The 21,634-nt window shown below is 52.5% G+C and overlaps 1 protein-coding gene across 1 annotated transcript; it reads right to left on the bottom strand.

Moving 5' to 3' along the window:
* Positions 1 to 220: 220 nt before the first annotated feature.
* Positions 221 to 9,440, bottom strand: PTTG1IP (PTTG1 interacting protein). The gene is made up of 7 exons (XM_058844500.1): positions 9,314 to 9,440; positions 6,804 to 6,856; positions 5,754 to 5,862; positions 3,026 to 3,134; positions 2,875 to 2,940; positions 2,473 to 2,519; positions 221 to 989 (listed from the first exon to the last, which is right to left on the bottom strand). The coding sequence occupies exons 1-7, from the start codon at positions 9,390 to 9,392 to the stop codon at positions 946 to 948; spliced, it is 507 nt and encodes a 168-aa protein (XP_058700483.1). The 5' UTR covers positions 9,393 to 9,440; the 3' UTR covers positions 221 to 945.
* Positions 9,441 to 21,634: the final 12,194 nt, after the last annotated feature.

Raw genomic sequence — 21,634 nt, 5'->3', positions numbered from 1 at the left:
GAGAGCAGCCTTACTTCCCAAGCTCCTCCTAACACCTGAACATCTCTGGGAACAGATGACGCCTTTCAAGCCCAGCAAGAGCCTGAGGCAGCCTTGCTTCTGTCTCCCACAGCTACCCTCAATGAGTCAGAGCCATGTAACAGCGACAACTCCGTCAGCCACTACTGCCAACCTGTGCCTGCTGTGAAAGCGTTCAGAATTAAACTCCTTCAGACTAGAACAGTAATTGAATCAGTTTAATATACAGTTTGCATAATGTAAATGCACTTGAAACTTACAGTATTGCTAAGAGATGTGGCCATTGAGCCCAAGACCACCTTTCTAGAAAGGTACAGAGAGGTAGGAGAGTTGGGGCATTTCCCCAGATTAGTTGCAAGTGAGAAGGTGCACATAAGACCTTCCTCCTGGAAGCACCAGATCACCAAAAACTTGTGCTCTTTGAGAGGACTGTTAATGTGCTGGGATAAGTGCAGGCACCTGGAGTGACAGCCAAAGCCTCCTGCTGACCCATATGTCAGGAAACTCTTGCTGGCTTTTGCATATACTAAAAGAAAAAAAAAAAAAGGGGAGGCAGAGCAGAAGAGCCCTGTGTGCATTAAGTGCTCTTGGTGAGGCAGGAGTGAGGGAGATAAGTGACATTGTTTTTGCCCTTGGCTGGGACAAGGACTGTTATGTGCACTGCTTTGGACACCACAGCCACCCCAGGGGCGAGTGAGAAGAAATGAACCATCCTCCAGTACTGCCATCATCGTTTCTTACACCAGCAGGCCAACAGCAAAGCTCTGGCTAAACCAAGCACCTGGAGTGGGGACAATGGTGTCACCAAGCATTTGGGTCATCCTCTGTGGCAGTTGAAGTGGCACCATGGTGGTGGGGGGAAGCCTGGAGACTTTTGGCTTTGCAGAAGGCACTGTTCACCAGGGTGGGTGGGTGGATCTGGAGATGCTAATTCTCAAATTTTGCATAAGGATTCTCTTCCTTGAATAGGCCTAAAAGAGAGGAGAGATTTGTTCAGACAGTAGCTCCCACACTGGTCACAGCCAGCAATAAAACCAGTCCTGGGAAACAACTCTTTGTCATTTGAGCATCCTCAGGTCTCCTGGCTGCAGTTCTCCCAGAACACCTGCTCTTACTTGAGCAGTGCCCACAATTGGCTCTGTTTCACTCACCCCTTCTGCACAAGAGGAGACATCCATTGAGAAATTTGACCTGATGGCAAACTCCTCTCCCAGACAGTCCATGTAGAGCCCAGCTAATCTTCCAGACTGCTCCCTCTGCACACCCTTCTGTCAGACTGGACTTAAAAGCTGAGAGCCCAGACCCAAATTAAACCAGAACTGTTCTTAGATTTGCTTCCCTGCTCCTGCATTGAGACTGGGAAACAGCAAGGCACAGGCTGACTTCTAGGCTAGCAACAAGCCATGTGCCATGCTGTTTGCTGCTTTCCCAGCTCAACACTTTTGAAGAACAGCCACAAAGGACAAGATTGCAAACTCTGGGGCCAGGCTGCAGCAAGACAGCCCTGACATGGCAAGACAGTCCCAGAGGACAGCTCTTCCACAGGCAGGTGCTTCCCCTACCAAGAGCTCCTTCAGGCACACCTTTGCCTGCTCTTTCTTCCCCAAAGGACCCAGCCCATCCAGAGGCCCTGGGATCTCCTGCCTAACCTGGATCTGAGGAAAGGTCTCTAGCTTTCCCTACAGCCCCCTCAAAGCCAGAGACCACCAAGTGCAGCATGCACGAACCCACCTACTCCACAGCCAGACTCTCGCAGAGCCCCGGAAGCTGCAATGCGCAGGCTGGAGGGACCCTCCCCTGCACAGAGCAACTGGTTGTTCCCTGCTTCCTTCCAAGCTGATGTTCCCCTCAGGTAGCTCCAGATCTGGCCCAGGTCCATGGGACTCACCTGAGGGACAGTCCAGCCCCAGGAGAGAAGCTGTGCACTCCCATCCCCAGGGGACAGACACACCTCCTGGGGAACTGCTGCCAGCACAGAGCACTAGTGGGATTGGGGTGGGATTGGTGCCTGTGCTGTGCTCCTGCAGCTGTGGGCATTCCGATTACTACCTGGCCCCACTCCCCAGGCTGCTGGCTCCCCTCCCACCTGCTCACCACAGGGCTACTGGAGGGCTGTGCCTGAAGGGTAACAGCATTATGATGGTGCTGTGTCTGCCAGCTTCTGTTTCTCCCCTCCAGCCAGGCTCTGTCTGCTTCTCCCACATGGTAAGCTTGGAGGACACATTCTGGGCAACATTATACACTTCCTCCTGCCTGCCCAGGAAAAACAGCCCTTGTGTGGGCTCATACACCATGACCCCAGCATCTCTACACTTGCTCTGAGCCAAGAGAAGCAGGGACCATGTTTTCCCTGCTGGCCAGGTCTCATCTACAGCTGTAACCATGGCAAGGAGCATAGTTACTGAGGCTGCTTCATCTAAAGCTTAGTTTGAATCACTCATGTCAGCACTGTACCATATTTTCTTCGGATTTCATCATGCCGTGATTTCATCTCTGCTCTCCTGCAAGAAGCAAACAGAAAAGCTGTGAGTCAGTAACTGGTGATACAAAACGGAACAAGAGGAGCCAGAGTTCCTTGCTTATTCCCAACCAAGGGAGCTCCAGGCTGGCAGGTTTGCTCAACCTCCTGGAGGCTCTGGGGACCACCAGAGCCCACACACGTCAGCAGCCCTCAGGGAGTTGCATACACGATACTCGTGATACTACATCCACGAGTCAGCCCAGCATGACATTCCTCATGAGGCTTGTGTGTGAGCTAGGGCTGAAGCAGCCACTGACTGCATGTGTTGAGCCCCACGTGCCTCCTGGCAGAAACCAAATCATTCTGCAGCCTCAGGGCCTCAGGTACAAACTCACCTCTCCTCTTGCCGCACCCGTCTCTTCTCCCGCTCCCTGGCTGCTCTCTCATCATCCTTGTCTGGCCTGGTAGACAGAAAAGCCCCTCTCAGCACTCAGTTCTGCAGCAGCACATGGCTGCATCTGAGCTGCTGACCCTCCCAATACTTACTTTTTGCTCTTTTTCTTACAACAACAGCAGCAGCAGCAGCATACTCCCAACATGATCAGAAGTGTTCCTCCCACCACAGACATTGCAATGATCAGGGCTTCAAAGTTCACTGAAGGATTTGAAAAAAACGTGTTTAGCACAACAGACACAGCTGCCTGGAGTTACAATACAGTATCACAGGATCACAGAATCATTAATGTTGGGAAAGCACTCTAAGATCATCAAGTCCAGCTGCTCCCCCAGCACTAGCAGGTCTTCCCTGGTAAACCATGTCCCCCCCCCAGAGCAACAGCTCTGTGTTTTTTGAATGCTTCCAGGGATGGTGACTACCTACCACTGCCCTGGGCAGCCTGTTTCACAGTCTGACCACCCTCTGAGTGAAGAATTTTTTCCTAATATCCCACCTAAACTTCCCCTGGTGCAACTTGAGGCTATTTCCTCTTATCTTACAGCCATTTTCTCTTGTCCTGTTTATGAACATACAACTACTGTCACCAGCAGCTTCAGTCACTGGGCTGGAGATGTGTAACCACCTGGGAAAGCACGTGGACATTGTTAGCTGTAGATACACCAAGTGTTGGTATCCACAAATAAACACCAGCTGAGTACATGTACCTGCTAACAGAAGTGCTCAGTTACTGGCCATGAAGAAAGGTGAGGACAAACGCGCACAGGTCAAACTCCTCTGGCAGAAACAGGAGCAAAGCTATCTTAATCACTAATCCAGGTAAAAAGTAACCACCAAGGGAAAAAAACCCAGCAACTGAAGGCTTCAGGGCCAACCTCTGACAGGGAGCAGTTACTGTCCATGGGAGCAAGTCTCAGAAGTAATCTCTGATGAGAAGAGCACTAATAGGTGTCTGAAGACCTTGGGCAAGAGATAAACTGAAACAAGATCTGTTGGGATTTATCAGCTTGGGGCCAGCAGTGCTGCTCAGGCAGCTGAAGGCCACGTCCTGCTTCCTACACCTGACTGCCACATCTCCCCAGGGTTGGGGGGATCTGTTTGCCCACACACAGAACAAAACCTGCTGGAATATGGTAAAGCAGCAGCCATGAGCCCTGGTCCCTGCTCATCCTACTGAGCTCCTGCAGTAATGGCAGTAGAGACACCAGCCAAAACTGACACATCCAGATGCCAAGGATTTCAGGCGACAACAAAGAGGAGTTTCTTCCAAGTATGAATCAGGCTGTTCAGAGACTTGAGCCTGTGAAAATATTTGTTTAGGAGCCACTTTGCACACAACAGCCAGGTTACAGAAATATCAGAGTGCCTGAACCTGCTCAGAGCACTTTTGAAGATCATTTAGTCCAACTCCCTGCAGTGGGCAGGGACATCTTTCACCAGACCAGGCTGCTCACAGTCCTATCTAACCTGACCTTGAATGTTTCCAGGGATGGGGCATTCACCACCTCTCTGGGCAACCTATGCCAGTGCCTCATTACCCTCATTGTAAGAAAATTCTTTCTTTTATCTGTTCTAAATAGATCCTCTTTTAGGTACTCCAGGCTGAGCTGACTCCACCACTGAAATTGTTTTCAAAGCCTGCAGCAGCGTCATTGCTTCTGAAACCCTTTTGGGGTTTCAGGATGAGCCTGGGGTTCAGCTCCCCCTTTCCCACATGGAGAGGTCTGTGGCAGAGCACCAGGCACTCCTCCAGCTGATGACAGAGGCTAAGTCACACACACCAAAAATGCAGACTCACGTAAGAGCTAATCTCCCACAGGACTAATCTCCTCTATAGCAAGCTTTGTAAGCTAAGGAATGTGTTGTTCAATAATGAAGCCTTTTGTGAAGTTACTCACATTAAAATTAGTATTTCAAGGTCTTACAGAAGTTTCAGAAAAGCATACCACAGGGCTCACAAAGAGGAGATTCTTCCTCTACAAGCATAAGAGCAGTTTGAACTCTTGTGGGCAGACAAGAGAGCCCAGCCTCAAGCACAACAGATGACAGGCAATGACAGTTCAGCTCCAGGCTCCTCATCAAGGGGGTGGGTGAGAGCAACTAAGCCCCAGCTTGATTCCTTCCTGCTCCAGCCCCCAAAAGCTGGCTCCTGTCTGAGCATAAACATGCACTAAGCTTGGTCTAAACAAGGCACCAATTTCTCCAGAAATCCTTCACAAGACAGAGCAACTGGGAGGAGAAACAGCCAAGAGCCAGCTGTCCACCAGAGAAACCTCCCAGAGCAGCCCTGCACATGCAGCAGTAGTTTCAGAAGAGGTTTTTTTCTTAGGTGGGTAAGAGCTGAGCAGGGTTATGGTACACTCAGCACTAGAAGCACTCACAGGTTTTCCAGAGCAGTCACCACACCTCTGGCTCCAGGAGCCCAACTGGGATAGCAGCCACATGAAAACCCAGAAGCAGTGCACAGAGTGACGTGCCAGCTGCAGTGGAGAGATCTTCTGGGATTCAGACACCAGGAAGGGCTGCACAGGCCCACAGAGAACCTTCCACTCCTGTTCCCAGGCGCTAGCCACGTCTGGAGCCTCCATCACACCAAAGCATAAGGGATGTATTTTGGACTAGCTAAATCCTCACGGGTCCTACTTGCCAGAAGGCAGCGAACTGCTCATACTCCGCTTCCCCACCCACACTTCAGGAAGTTTGCAGAACCTTGACTGACTTCAGCCTGTCATTACTACACTGGCAGAGAGATGGGGAGGCAGGAGAACCTCCCACCAGCAGCAGGCACTCACACAATCATCAGCCCAGGCTGGCACTTACCCCAGCAGACTCCCCAGCGTGCAGAGCGGAGCTCACACAGGTCGGCCGGAGGAAGGATTCTTCGGACGGGGTATTCCATGCACCTCCTGCTGCTGGCACACCACAGGCACTAGAACACAGGAACCAGGCACCACAGCGTTACTGGTGCACTGCCAGTGACCCACGCTTTGCTTTGGCAGCCACAGCACAGGGCCACTGCTGCCAGCTCACAAGAACCAGATAGCACCCAGCAGCAACAGGACGCTCAGGAGTAAGAGCTGTGTCAGTGCAGATCACACCAGAAGAGGAAGGTGAGGGGAGTGCAGAATTCTAAAACAAGTAAAGATGCTGACAATCCTACTCCTGGCTTAGAATTGTAAACTATCCTGAGTTGGAAGGGACTCACAAGGATCATTGAGCCAATTACTGGCCCTGCCAAGGACAGCCTTAAGAATCCCACCATGCCTTACATAATTAATAACACAAATCCTTTATTTTTGGGATAAGAAGAAAACCTTTGAGACAAAGCACTCTAAACACACAGAGCTGATGAGCTGGATGGGTGTGTGTGTGTGTGTCTGCCCAGCCACTACTCCAACCCCAGCATTCAGCGGGGTTTGGTCAAACTGGTTCTGGCGACATCAGCTGCACGATCTGACTCAAGTTCAAGTTTGCTGATATCTGCGATAAGGCAGAGGAGACTGGCAGGACACCAGTTCACATCCTGCATCCACCCAGTGCCATGGCACAGACTGGTGGAGGGGAACTTGACCAGCCTGTCCAGCCCACTCAGTCCCTTCTCCAAGCACATTGCCCATCCATGAGGAAGCAGCTCAGCAATTCCATTACTCTAATCAAAAAGCACACAACAAAACCCACCCAGTTTCTAGCAACCTCCTTCCAGAGCACCAGAGAGAGACTGCCCTCTCACCCTCATAAGTGGGTGGAATTTGCAATGTGTCTGGGACAAGGGCAGGGGACCAGCCCCCTTTCCAGGAAGGAAACGTTTTCAGGCATGGTGAGAGGTTGGGAGTCTCAACTCTGCGAGTCTCAACTCATGCTGTTACTCACAGTGACATTTTTCAGGCACTCTTCACAGCTCCTGTTCGTATACTGGTGACAATCTGCAGGAAGGAAAAAAGACACCTCAGGACTTTGAAGAGCTTCAGTGGTTTAAAACTCTGGGCTCCTCCAAGCCTGCTCCTACCCAGCACTGGACCAGCAGCAATGCATGCTGCTGCAAGAGCCACCAGCTTCAGCCCACGCTCCGTGTCACAGCAAGAGGCCCAAACACAAATGGAAGTTCATCTGCCTTGCCCTGCTGACAAAGCCCGAAGCTGTGAGTTCCTCTCTTGGGTTTTATTTCCCTAAAAGCCTGAGCATCTGCTATGGCAGCAGGGCAGCCAGGGGACAATCTGGAGGGACCCTATGAGGATGAGAGCAAGCACTGGGTAGTTGGTACAGTCCTGTAGCAGCAGATGATGGAGCAGCTCAAGCAAACAAGCCCCAGACACAGAAGTTGCTACTAGGAGAAGCAGAGGAGCACACAGGGACACACAGAGCTACAGATCCTGCAGGAGGGCTCCTCATCAGGGATGGTCTACATCAGGGCCATACCCTACCCCAGCCAGTTCACCCAAATCTTCCTTCAGCAGGACACAGTCCAGGCAGTGGGAGCAGCACTGCAGCCAAAACCTGTGTTCGTGTTCAGAACCTGTTTCCACCCCTATTTGGGAGAGGAAGACCCCAGTTCTATAGCCACAGGTGGCTCTCAGTACCAGTGCCACCATGGCTGATGGCATCCTCACAGGATGCATCCAGCTGGGCAGATCTGAACCTGAACAGAGGACAAGCTGCCTCAGTCCAGCCCCCATTCTGAGCTTAGCTACAGCTCCCAGTAGTGCTCTTGGAAAACATCTTCCTACAGGATATTCACCTGCAATTCATGGGAGTGCTTCCCCAGATCTTCAGGAAGGGTGGTTTGCCAAGCCCTCGAGAATGAGCCATTTAAAACTGTCTCCTGCTTAAGAGTCTAAGCAGCAGCTTGTTTGACAGTGGTTTAAAAGGAAAACTCAAATCAATTTGCCTGACCACTCACTGCTGGATGAAGGATCACTGCTTTGCAGTGTCATAATCAGGAAAAAATCAATCCCAGAGGTGCTTGCTTTCCAGTCCCACAATCAGCAAAGCTGTATTTTCTCCCTCCAGCTGGCAGGAACCCTCAGCTATGACCCATTGTCAGCAGTCACATGCTCTGTGCAGCCCTCCAAACAACTGGGCAATTGATTAACATAGCTCAGATAAGGGTGTTTACACACCCGGAGAGGCTGAGATTGCAGATTTTAAACAGTCTGAAGCTGCATCTTCTCCATTTCTTCAACTGAGGCCGGAAAAGCACAACAGTGCCTGTGCTGCCCTGGGACTGTTCTTTACCAGGAGTCACAAGACATCCCTCCCACACCACAGGAGGCCAGTGGTAGGCAAAATAGAACCTGGGCTTTGCTTTCCCCTGGGATCTACAGCTGGAGATCACCCTCCAAGTCATTAAGTCAAAGCCACCCACTTACAGCTGTTTGGGAATGGGCTGCTTCGAGAACACCACAGCCCTTCAGGGTTTGGTTTGTCCAAATGTCCCCTTTCAGGTGACCAGAAAGCTCACATGGGATGGCACAGGAAGCACTGTACTCCTCAGGGACAGAGATAGGACAGCAGCTCTTGCTGTGCTACAAGAGGAGTGAAGTGAATGGCTTGGGGTGGAGAGAAGAGCAGAAACATGCTGGTCCTCAACTTCCATCCTGCCAGAGCTACCATGCAAGAGTCATCACACAGAGAACTGGCTTGGAAGAGGGGGAAGACTTCTTAGGGCACTCTGAAGGCAGTCATCCCCACCCTTTGCTACAGCTTCTCCTCCATCTGGTGCAGAACCTCTGGGGGCTATGCTCCATCCCCCACTCTCTAAGGAGGAGCAGCTAGACATCTGCTGCTCCCCACCCATCCATATCCGACAACACCCATCCTCTTCCCGGTCTGCCAGTCTCCCCCCCCCTCCAAAGGGCCATCAGCGAGAGCCTGGCTGGGCCCCCTGGTCAGGGAAGGGAAGCAGCTCTCTCACCCGAGCTGCTATCACCACTAAATCATGGAATCGTAGAATGGTTTGGACAGGAAGGGCTTTACGCCCATCTTGTCCCACCATGGGCAGGGACACCTTCCACTATCCCAGGTTGCTCCAAGCCCTGTCCAACCTGGCCTTGAACACTTCGGGGGATGGGGCAGCCACAGCTCCTCTGGGCATGGAAGATCCATTGCAATGGAAGCTGGAAAAGGGGCTCGCAAAGCTCCACTTCCAGCACGCACTCAAGTTTCCCGAACTCTTAGGGACACAGCAGGCTGTCCCGGATCCCACCCTGCGGAACTCCCTCGCAGCTCTCACTGCCCACAGCGCCGGGCCAGCGACCCCCGGCACGCAGCACCGGACATCCCACAAAAATGGGCTCCAAAGCAACCGGGCCGGGATTTTGGGGCGCTGTGCGAGGAGCAGCTGGACCTCGCCAGCCCTTGGCGGAGCCGCAGTCACCGCTTACCTCCGGCCACGTCCTGCGCGGCGGCGGCGGCGGGCAGCAGGGCCAGGGCCAGGGCGCAGAGCCGGAGCGCCGGGGCCATGGCGGAGCGGGGCCGGGACACGGCGGGGGCGGCTCCGCCGCTATTGTAGGGCCGGGCCGGGGGCGGGCCGGGGGCGGCCCCTCGGGGGGGACAGCGGGGCTGCCGTCCCCACCCGCCGGAGGGACAAGCGCCGGGGGGCGGCGGCTGCGGGAGCTGTGGCAGGCGGAGAGACCCCCGGGGCTGCCGGAGCCCACGGGCACCGCGGCCGCCCGCAGGAGGGGGCCAGACCCCCGCAGGAGCAGGAGCAGGAGCAGGAGCAGGAGCAGGAGCAGGAGCAGGAGCAGGAGCAGGGGAGAGAACCGGCCTTTCCACAACCTCCCCGGGTTAATCTTCCCGGCAGACCCACCGCCTGCCTCCGAGCAAACCCACCTCAAAGGGACCCGCATCCCTTCCCGCACCGGTTCATCACTCTTTATAGCACGGGAGCACGGGAATGATAAAATATTTATTAGTGCTCATGACACACCGCGATGTGATGAGGTAGTGGAGTTTTATTGCAGACTCCGATATTGTTCGTGCTGAAGTAAAACAAACAGCCCGGCCCTGGAGAGAAGCACTTTGCTTTTAGAGCAGTCCCCGAGGGATAAAGAACAGCTTTATCCCTGGCATGAGCAAGGTACCACAGCACCCCAGGCTCTGAGACCCTCCCAGCCCCGTCTGGTGTCACAGGTCAGTCACTGCAGCCAGAGGGACTCGAGGGCTCCTGGATCGATCGCCAAGCAGAAACAGAGCGGCTTTGACAAGTTTCACTGTGACTGGAGATCTGTTAGTGTGGCTGTCAGTGCTCAGTCAGGTTCTGTTTTACCTGAATGCTTGATGCATGTAAGAACATAATAAAAACCATATCTGTATGCCCTGATTTGTCTGGGACATCTCATGCCCATGAATAAATATTATTTACCTGGCACCTGGGTCAGCACTGGCCAGGCATGAATTTTGTGACACATAGTGTGCTATGAGCTCCCTCCTGGGCAAAGCCAAGCACCCCTGGCCTCATACCCATGTGTTTCAAAATTCAACACGTGAGAAGCTGCATCAATATAAATGTGGATTTTCACGCACTGTAGGTCAAGAGTGAAGCAGGCGCTCCCTTGCACCCCTAAATGCCCCCTCGAGGTGCAGGCAGGAGCAGGCAGCCTGGCACAGGCAGTGGGATGGAGAGAAGTGAGTTAACCTGGTACTGGCACTGTGGCCAGACCCTCCCCTGGGTTTTGGTGGAGGGACTAAGCACTGCACAGGTGTTTCTGTGTGGTGAAGCTGTCTGGGTTTTGGAGGGTGAGGTGGTGTGAAGGTACCCATAGGTGGGGGTGGGAGGCAGCTCTGCAGAGCAGTGTGGGTGCCAGGGAAGAGCTCTGGCTTGGACAATCACTGACTCCTCAGCATGGAGACAGCTGAGGGACAAGGAAGAAAATATTTTAGAGTACCATAAAATAAAGAAGATAACTAATATTTTTCAGCAAAACCCCAAAGAAGGCAGTCCCATAGCTTGAACAAGCAGCCACACTGGCCAACCCTGCTGCTGCCAGCTGCATCATAGAGCCCATCATCCATCTGCTCCGAAATCTTTGCTTTCCCTGCCGTCTTCTTGGTGTCCTTGAGAGCCAGATGGACTGGCTGCCGGTGACAGAGCTCCTGCAGGCTGGGAGCCGAAGTGGCCAGAGGCACTCGGTCATCTGAGCCACGGCAATGGGAGCTGAGCCGCGGGGTGCAGGGCTGAGCCTGGGGTGTGTGTGATGTGACACAGAGGTGCTCCTTCCACCACCACAGGCGAGCGCTCTGGTGCCAGCAGCCGCCTCTTGCTTGTGGTTCGGATTTTGGCAGCTCCTCAGGAGAAACACGGGGCTCTACACGTGTGAAGGGGACTTAGGCTGGCAAAGAACCTGTGCATTTGCTGCTCTAAAAGCAGCTGGTGCTTGAAGTTGGGCAGGCACTAATAATCTCCCCGGCTTTCGCTGGGGCACGGGAGTTTCCCTGAAGCCTCCGCTGGGGCTGAGCAGTGCCCTGACACCAGAGTCACTGCAGGATGGTTTGGGAAGCAGGAGGAAGCATCAACTGAACCATTTATGTTTGCAAAGCACTTCATTTCTTTGTCCTGGGTCTATCTGTGAAGCAACACCTGGACTACAAATCATCCCAGTGGTTTGGGCAGGGACCCAGGCAGCAGGAGCAGGCAAGGAGCTGACAGGGAAGTCAGGGGAGACCAGAACGCCACTCTGATCTCAGTGGCCTTTCTTCTCCCTCTCCTTATTTGTCTCTGAAGGGGATTTTCAAACCCTTCAAGATGGCCTCAAGTGGTTTCCAAGGCGACGGTGCTCGAGTCATCACTGCCATGGAAACCCTCTCTTTGGCATCATATAAATATTTCCCTTGAAGGAGGCTGGATGAGTGGGCGATGCACTATTTTCTAGCACTCCCTGGCTGCAACAGGGCAACCTCCAGGAGATGGGAGGGAGCTTGGGAGGTTAAAATTAGCTTGCCATGCCAGCTGGCAAGGGAAAGAGGTGACTGCTGATGTTTCAACCCAAAACCTGTGGTTATTTGTATCAGCGGGATCCAAACAAAAAAGACTTACTCTGTACGGAGACAAAAATGAAATAAAAAAGTAAGTGGGGGGGAAGTAAAGTTGAGGGGGAAGTAAAGTTGAAAACTGTGGGGTTTTTTTGCTGCTCTTCAAAAAAACTTCTTAAAGTTTTCCCGTTAATCACATCCTCTTGGGTCAGTGCAGGCAGATGGGGGTCTTGAAGTACTTCACCCTCTCCTGTGAGCATATTCAAGGCCAAGGGGTTTTGCTTTGCTTTTAATTTCCTCCTTTCTGTCTCATCAACTCACTGACACCTTCACACAAGCACAGGCAGAGGTGTCTGCCTGCAGCCCTGAGCGTAGGCAGTGGAACAGGAAACCCCAAAATACCCCAAAAGCTCGTGCTGTGGTGTCCCCACACTGGGACTCTACAGGCTCAGGGGTTCTGCCATGGGCTGAAGCCCAGCAGCCCCTGCAGCCCCTGCCCAGCCAGGCTCCTCTGGCTGCACCGTGCTCAGCCCTAGGGCACAGCTCTGGAGATGCTGCTGGCACGGCAGGGACACCACCCCAGCACGTGGCAGTCCCACTGTCACCCCAGCTCTCAGCAGCCACCAGCCAGGGTGGATTTGTGAGCTGCCCTGGGAGCTCCCAGAGTGGAGGAGCCGGTGTTTTCCTAAACAGAGACGTCTGCCTTCGTCACTGGGGCCGAGCTCCGAGCAGGGCACAGGTGCCAGCAGGAGCTGGGCCGAGGCTCCACAGAGGCTGTCTCTGCCCAGGCTGGCATAAACACCTCCTGTCCCTGAGCAGATGGCTCCTCTCACATCCACGCTCCAGGCAGATACCAAAGGGCTTTCCTGACAAATAAAGCACAGCCGCACACAGGCCTGGAGCGCTTCTGGCTTTCCTGGAAGAAGGAGATGCTCCCTCCTTGTTGGACTGCCCAGGCTATTTTTAGACCTCCATAGCAACCAGAGGATGGGGAGACACGGTGTCCCCTTGCCACCCTCTCACCTGCTGGCTGCTGGCCTTTGGCAGGGGCTGGGGATGAATGTGGGGTCCTGGCTGGACTGGAGGGTAGGGCTTCCACCTGAAGACCCCCCAGCACCACCCCAAAAAGTCTCCCAGGAGGCAGAGAGTTTGCTCCAAGACCCACTTGCTCTCCCCACTCTGGAAGGTGCTGCCAAGGAAATCTGGAGACCAGCAAGGTCAGACCTCAGCACCTGCTTTTCTCTTTCTCCCTTCAGAAAAAAAACCCACCCTAAATCCAGAGCAAACAATTAAAATGTTCCAGCTGCTGGCTCAGAGCAGTGATCCCAGATAAAACCCCAAGGATCTGCCAGCTAAAAATAGCCTGAGCCCCATAAATTAAACAAAAGCTTTTTGCTGGGCTCTTGGAAAGCCAGTTCCAGTGCAGTTTTCTCTATGTAAGGTATAACTCTAATGGTATTTGTTATTATTAGCCCTACCTCCCCCGTGTCACCGACCTTCCCAGCACCATTGTTTAGGAACAGGAATTTTACAGAGCCAGACTTCTTCCTCCTGGAAGCTCCTCTTCAGAAGTGGGATCTCACCTCAGCCACTTTCCTGCCTTTTTATATTACTTTAAACCATTTTTTTCCCTTTTGGGCAACTGATTATCTGATACTAAGACATCCCATGTTTTGTAGGGCCACCCTCATTTAAGGCCTGTCTCAGACATCTGCTTAATTTTTATCCTTACCAGCTGTCCTGGGAGCTGTGGACCCTTAAATAAATTCCAGCTTGGAATGTAAAAGTATTGGGCAGCCCTTTGTGGATACTGTGCAAGCCAACATGCATGCAGGGGCTTGCCTCACCTCCTTTGTGTCATCAAGCCTATTAACAATACTATATTTTACATATATATGATGTTGGACAGCCAGTGACTTACAGCTTTCTGGGAGTTTTCTTCTCCAAACATTTAAAGAGCTTCCAGCATCCCACTGCCTCAAGCACACATGGCCAGCTCATGAGGATGAGTTCTCTCTAATTCCTCACCAAAGCTTTTTCCCAGCACTTCAAGCCAGCTGTGAGGAGCACATCCAACACCTGCTTGCCCATCCCAGATATTCAGGCTTTGATGCTTTTTCTATGGGCTTTTGCAAAAGTATTTCACTAACTGCACCCAGAGCAGCTGCATCCCAAAGCCACTGAGATCTCTTGCTCCATCCTGGTTCTGGGCTTCAATTTTTTTGCTGCACTTGCCAGTAGTTCTATGGCTGAGTAATCCAGCCCACATCTCCAAAAGGTGTGAGCAGGGCTGGCAGCTCAGAAAATCCACACTGCCTTTTCCAAGTGAAAGCACCATCTCCTTGCTGAGATTTTCTCAGCTTTCCATCACTGCAGACTCCCAGCAGCAGGACTGGCTCTTCTGAAACCACCCAGCAAAGCTTCTCCTCGCTGAGCTGTGTGCAAGCGAGTTTCCACAGGTGCCACCCACTCATCTTGTCCCATGTCATCACGGGCCCCAAAGTTTTTGGCTCCCTGCAATGTTTTTTAGGCTGATAGACCTTGCTGGGCAGGGTGTGAGGAAGAGGACACCTCGCCTGGTTCCTCCCCAAGGAACGCTGACAGCTCTGCACCCGCATCCGCTCCACCCTCAGGACCATTCAAGGCTGTGCAGGAGGAAGGGTGAGGTTCCCATCTCACCATGTCCTTGGGTTTGTAACTGTGTTTGTAAACATGCCTCTACCTGCCCCCTCAGCAGGGCAAAACAAAACCCTCAACATGCTATTTTAAGTGATCTCAAACCAAAAAAAAAAAAAAAAAAGAAGTCAACTCTGAGGCTGTCATGTCTATATTTAGTTGGAACTTTTCTGTCCAGGATTCAGACTCTATTTGGAAGCCCTGTGCCTTGGCATGCAGCCAAGCATCTCAGTTTTATACAGTAATCCCTCAGCATATGGCAAACATTTCTCCTCTCCCAGTGACTGCGGCAGGCAGCCTGGCATGGAGGGGTTTAAGCTGAACCCAAGATAAGCTGGCTGAGGATTCACATTGTAGACCCAGAAAGTCTTTTAATAGCAACATCTTATTGGTGTAGCTTTGGGAAAAAATCACTCAGGGTGCTCCCTACCCCAGGCCCCAGGGCCAGGAGAGCATTTTTGGTGTGCAGGCCTTGGGCCATTTCTGGCTGCTGCTCTGGGGTGATGGGGATGAAGATGTGGGACATGCCAAGTCTTGTCTCCAGGTGTCCCTGGCTGGTTCAGCTGTCAAGGTGGGAAAAAGTTTCTGGCTTATTTTGCCTCTCTCTCCACTGAAAATGTAATAAAAATTCCCATCCATTATTCTATGATTTCACATGCCAGTAGTTCTGGGATTGACTCACCTGTTGCCCAGTGCATGCTGTAGTTCCCAGTATGTGTTTTGTCCCAGACAGTGTTTCAGTGTCAACAATTTTGTCCTGACAGTTTTCAGGTGTCTGACAGATGTTCGAGGAAGCAGCATCCTCATGAACTCTGCTCCTGCTCCTGCTCCTGCTCCTGCTCCTCTCCTCTCCTCTCCTCTCCTCTCCTCTCCTCTCCTCTCCTCTCCTCTCCTCTCCTCTCCTCTCCTCTCCTCTCCTCTCCTCTCCTCTCCTCTCCTCTCCTCTCCTCTCCTCTCCTCTCCTCTCCTCTCCTCTCCTCTCCTCTCCTCTCCTCTCCTCTCCTCTCCTCTCCTCTCCTCTCCTCTCTTTCAGATGGAAGAAGTCTTGTGACAACACATCTCATGAAAACTCAAAAAACCTCTCATGAAAGTAACCGAGAGTAAACTTGCAGGTTGCTGAGTGCTGTGCACATTTCCCCACTCCTTGGCAGCTGTGGGATAGGGAGAGGCAGAAGCCAGATGAGAAAAGGTGATCACACACTTATTTATACAGCCCTTCCAAATATTTGAGTCTCGTGACATGCGTGATGATGTATAACAAAAATATCTCCTTCAAAAACCTTCCAAGTTAAATCCCACATCCGTATTTTAATTCAGGAGTTCAAGGGATTTAAGGAAGTATATACTTAGAGCGATTCTTATCGCTGGCAGTGAGGAGCTCCTCAGCCAGCCCTCCCAGACAGTGGGGCAGGCTTGGGGACAAACCTTCCCTTCCTGGGGAAGAGGAGCCTCGGTGGGGACAACAGGCTGAGGCAATAACATAAAGGGCAAAGTCTGTGGAGATGCACAGGATCAGCCCCCTGGATTTGGGGACCTCCACCTCCATACCCGGCAGAGGGAAGACTCACGGTCCCCTGCAGCCTGGTGCTCCAGACTGCTCAACATGATGGGGTTTCTAAAGAAGTTTGTTTAATTTTCCTCACTCATGAGAGACCAAATCATCTGAGGGAGCACTGCGAGCTCTGCAGGGCCCAGGAGCTGCAGGTGGCACCAAACATTCCCTGGGCAGGGCTGTCATGCAAAGCTCAGTTCTCACCAATGCACCACGCTGGAACCACATGCTCCATCCCAAAGCACCCATCCCCAGGTCCCTTCCCCTGCTCTGGGGGTGGCAGTGTGCAGGGGACCCCCATGGACACCCTGCTGTTTGGTTCCCCTTGATCCCACAAGGTATCCCCAGCCCTGGTGGGAAAATCCTTGGAAGAGGCAGCAGAGCACGTTCCTGCATGCCCAAATGTCTGTGCAGCCAAGCCAAGCTTTGCAGAGTGTTTCCAACACCCACCGGCGCGTTCCCTACAGCCCTGTGATTCATCGATAGCCACTTGACTCAGCTCTACCCTTTCATCATCCCCAAATCTGGCATTTCCCAAATCACATGGGCTTTTGCTGCTGCTATTCCACACCTACAGGCCCAGCTGCTCCCTCCCAGACAGGCTCTGAGTGCCCGCTGCCTGACGACACGTGCTGCCCTGAGATGACACAGGGGTCTGTCACAGCAGATTTTATCCCCACACTCTCCCCACAATCCTTCTTCCCACAGACAGGGATTTCCTTCTCACAGTCATTGTCTCACTGCCTGCATCCCTTGGGGCGCAGCAATGAAGGACAAGCAGGATGGAGATTTGGATAAAGGTCTTGTGCCTTTTCACGGGTGAAAGGTCAGTGGAAAACCTGTTTAGTTTTTTGATTAAGGATCCACATGTAGATTCCCAGGTAAGATGGGTGTCTGTGGGAACCAGGTACACCAGCAGAAGTGACCCACAGCTGGATCAATACATCCCAGAAGATGCCACGAGTTTCCCAGTAGCTCTGTGCTGCAGTGAGGATTTTTGTTGCAATCCTGATTTTCTCGTTCTCATCCTGGGATGTCTGAGCTCGTGGTGCCAAATGCTGCCCCAGCATGTTTATTAGTGCTGATTGTAAAACCCTGGCAGTAGCACTCACAATCAGGTCTGCAGGAATCTGCCTGGAATTCCTGATTGCAGGAATCTGGTCTGAAGGATCCGCTGCCTTCCAGACAGACGGGCCTTATTAAGAGGTGTCACACCAGTAACAACATCTGACAGCTCCTGTGCTCCCTTCCCTGCTCTTCTCCTCAGTGTGTGAGAGAGGCAGCAGCCACAGACAGAGACAGGAGGCAGGATCCCTCTGTTCCCATGCCTGCCCCGAGGGCACAGAGCTGGGGCTCTGAGTGGATTCCTGCATCCCAAATTTGCTCCGTGCTCTTCCCTTGCCCTCCTCCTGCCACCTCCCTTCTTGGAGATGGAGGCACCCAGCTGCACCCATGGGTGTGCAGTGAGGGGTCACCCCCAGCACTGGATGCTTGAGGTTGTAGATGATGCATCAGGATCTCTGTGCAGGAGGGGGTTTCCATGTATTTTGTTACATTTTTGGATTTTTTTTCACTAGGCTAAAAGGTCCTGGTGCTCTCTGCCAATGGGTTCTGATGTCGTGATGCTGTGACAGCCTCATGTTCTGAGCTGTTGCTTTATCACTGTGGCAATCTCAAGTCTAGAACAGGCCACAAATTTGGTTGGAGGGATGGAATCCCTCTCCTATAAGGAAATACTGAGGACTGTTCAGTCTGAGGGAGAGAAGGCTCCAGAGAGACCTTATTGTGCTTTTTCAGTACCTAAAGAGTCTCCAAGAGAGCTGGAAAAGGACTTTGGACAAGGACAAGGCTAGGTGTGGTGATAGGGCAGGGCAGAATGGCTTTACACTGACTGAGGGCAGACTGGATTTGGGGAAGTAATTCTTTTGTTTCAGGCCAGTTTGGATGGGGCTTGGAAGGTCTAGTGGAAGGTGTCTCCACCTGTGAGGATGAGATGTTGGGACTGGATGACTTTTAAGGTCTCTTAAAACACAAACCATTCAGCAATTCCACAATTCTACAACCTCTTTCTACCGGCTCAAGGTCACTCGAGGGGAAACAGGGCAGGGGTGAAATGTGGAGTACCCATGGGTGCTCTGACTCACCCCGTAACACCACTCTCAGTCTCCCAGCTCCCTCCCTCCCTCCTGGGTTTCCCCAGCCTGTACCGAGTTCCATGCCTTGCAAGGCTCCATGCTCCCAGCACGGAGTCCTCCTCCAGCCTCAGGAGGATGCTGCTTCACCAAAATCCCGAACTCACACCGTCTTTCCCTGACAGCAGGCTGGCTCTGCAGTGGAGCTGGGCTTGGGCAAGAGCCACGCAGCTCTGGAGAGCTGCTGCTGGCACTGCTACAGATGTTCCCTCCAACAGTGCTGCTGCAACTCTCTCTTGCTCCCTGCCAGCCCCATGGTTTCCCATATTAAAATTATTTCACCCTCCAGAAAGCCACCCTGCCTGGAAGTGGTGTTCTGTGGGAGAGCCATGCAGGCTGTTCCCAGGTGCAGAGGCAGGGATGGAGTCAGCTGGCAGCCAGAAGCCAAGTTGTTGTTTCCTCTGTGATGCTCAGCACCCCCAGACTTTTGGGAGAAGTCTGCTGGGTTGACACCAAGTTCTCTGGGAAAATCCACGATAGTGAGAGAGCGAGTGTCTGCCCTGCCCTGCCGCTGGCTCATCTCACTGAGCGCAGGAGCCTCAGCACAGTGCCCAGGGACACCCATGTCACCATGACTGACAGCTGGGAAAGGGCCAGTTCAGCCCTGTTGGCATCTCCTGACTCTTCAGTCAGGTCCCTCTCAGGGGACATCCCATCCCTGCAGCGTTTTCTAATTTCCAACCTAATCTACCTCTCTCCAGGCTCACTGAGACTTAATATAACACTGGCATCCACCCATGAGCTCATCCTTCTCCCAGGGAGCAGAACTCTACTGAGCAGAACTAGTACAAAAAATCATCCTGGAAATTTCTTCTGGGTTTGTGGGGTTTTTATCACCTTTCCTGTGGTCGCTGAGAAATAACTGGGCTGTGAAGGGCTTCCCAAGCAGCTGTTTGTCTTTGGAGCAAGAGCTGGGACTGGGGGAGCCTGGGCTCATCTTGATTTTATCTTGACTGCAGTGCTCATTGCTCTGCAGCTCCAATTTGTAATCACACGTTCAGTAAAATAATCAAGTTATAATTGCTTGGGATTCCTTCTCTCCTACGTCACAGAGCCCAGGAGGGGAAGCAGTGCTACATCTGAGTCAGCAGCCAGCCTTGGCATTGCCTTGGGCCAGCATTTCAAGAGAAAATGAACCAGAGTTAAACCAAGAAGAGAGCTGATAAACATCTCCCAAATCTGCCCAGGTGATGAAAAGACATTTTTAACCTCTCCTTCTCTTGTCACCCTGAAGAAAGCATCTTTTTCCCTTTGAGTACCCTCAAAATAAGGCTGGATCTGTGCCCATCCTTTGCAGAGCAATCACCTCCATGGGAACCTGTGTGTCCAGGGAGGTCAGGGGAGGTTCAGCCCCTTCTCTGCTGATCCCTGCTGGGTTTGGGCTCTGCCAGGAGCAACCAGAAAAAGAAAAAGAAGAAATCACTGAGCGTCAGAACAAAGAATCCTAAGTGACTCAGGCTTAAGAACAACAGTTTTTGTCAGGCATAATGTAATAGCTTTTTTGGACAGGGATAGAAAATGGGGCTGCAGCTTTCATTAACCCATCACTTACCTTAATCTGGAGAGCGAGGCTTGGACAGACCTGGCCTTGAGGCACAGGGCTTGGCAAAGATGTTGTGCCAAGGGGCACCTGTAGAAACACCTGTGGGGTGTTTGGTGCCTGGTGGGTCATCCCAGGGAGCCACTGGCAGAGCAGGGAGAATATTGGGAAACTGGCAGGGACCAGGGAGGCATTACAAATCCTCAGGGTGGCAACTCCATTCTGGCACCTTGTCCTTCCTGCTTCTCCAAACTGGGTTTTTCCTCCTGCATGAGGCAGTGCTCAGAGGCTTCACAGCTCCTGCCAGCACCCCTGGCCCGTGGTCACTGCCACCAGCAAAGGGATCCTGCTCCTCCCTCGGGTGTGGAGCACTGTGGGTTGCACAGTCAGGGCTTTCAGGCTCAGATATCAGTGATATCAGTGGCTCTCCTCCTCCCAAAGCTGACCCCAGTGTCCCCCGAAGGGAATCAATCTGGGGCGTGAATCTGCAGCTTCAGCCCTTTTAGGGAGTGGGAGTGTGTCAGGACACAGAATACAGAGCTGCAAGAGAGACATCATCACCAGGGCTTGTGCCTAACCATAATAATTTGGTCTTTCTACCCTTTTAATTTACTAATTAATCCCTGGAAGGGATACTTACTCGGATGCAGGGAAAGAATTAAACTCTCTCATCTGGGAGTGCTGAGAATTTCACCAATAGCCCTGGCAGAGCACTAGCAAAGGCAGAGCAGAGGAACCCAGCATCTCACTGGGCCAGCAGCTTCATGATTGAGCCAGCCACTCTGACTGGAAAAAATATTCATGCCCCACTCCATTTCCATTCCAATGGCTGGAAAACCTGTGAGAATTCCTGGCCATCTGGAAAGCCCTGGGAGACTGCTGCTGGCTGGAAATTATGGCAGGAGGTAATAATGCATTCTGAGAGTGCTGCTCCTATGAGGGCTGGGATCAACCCTGAGCTGGCAAAGGCATCATCAGATGTGAGTTTTCTTTTGGGAAAAGGGCTCTGTGTCTACCAGCTGAGCCCTTGCAGGAGGAATTTCACCAGGCCTGGCCAGGTCTCTTCCTGCCCAGCTCACAGACCGTGTGCCCTGGCACCCTGGATGCAGACAGCAACAGGCCAGGAGACTTCTTCATCCTCATCCTCCTCCTCCTCTCACCCATGTGCTTGACAAACTGTTGCCTCCATGCAATAGTTGATAAAACTCATTTATTATGAATTTCCTGCCCTGCCTCCCTCATGGTGGCTGGGCTTTCCCTACATGCCAGCCCTGCACCATGCCCTGAGGCCACACTTCCCCATCCTCATCCTGGTCCCCAACGCAATCCCCATCCCTGGGATGGAGAAGTAAGCCAGACAGGACAAGGGCAGGGCTGGGACACTCAGGGGAGAGGAGATGTCACCTGCTTTGGCTCAGGGCTGACACAGGTTACTGAGGGAGATGGTTGGCATGGGTGGGAGCAGGGAGCTCAGGGTCCCTTCCCACTGCTCTGGAATGTGAGACTTCTCTGTGCTTCATCAGACACCAGCTGGTTCTTTGAAAGGATGCTCCTCTTTCCCAGGCACAGGTGACAAGTGCCACCATCAAAATTTACTGGTTGGACTCAGTCTTTAGAGGTCTTTTCCCACCTAAATTATTCCATGATTCTGTCTTCCCTAAAACTGGTGTGGCTCTGGGGACTCCGTCATTCTCAGCATCCCAGCCAAGAGCCCCAACCCATCTCTCCGGGGTCCCAGCCATAAGAGAGGGAGGGAAAGTGGATCTGGGACTGG

Source organism: Poecile atricapillus, chromosome 8 (genome assembly GCF_030490865.1).
Source record: "Poecile atricapillus isolate bPoeAtr1 chromosome 8, bPoeAtr1.hap1, whole genome shotgun sequence".
Taxonomy (NCBI): Eukaryota; Metazoa; Chordata; class Aves; order Passeriformes; family Paridae; genus Poecile; species Poecile atricapillus.
Note: the sequence above shows the minus strand (reverse complement) of the source record. Positions and strands in the feature narration are given on the sequence as shown.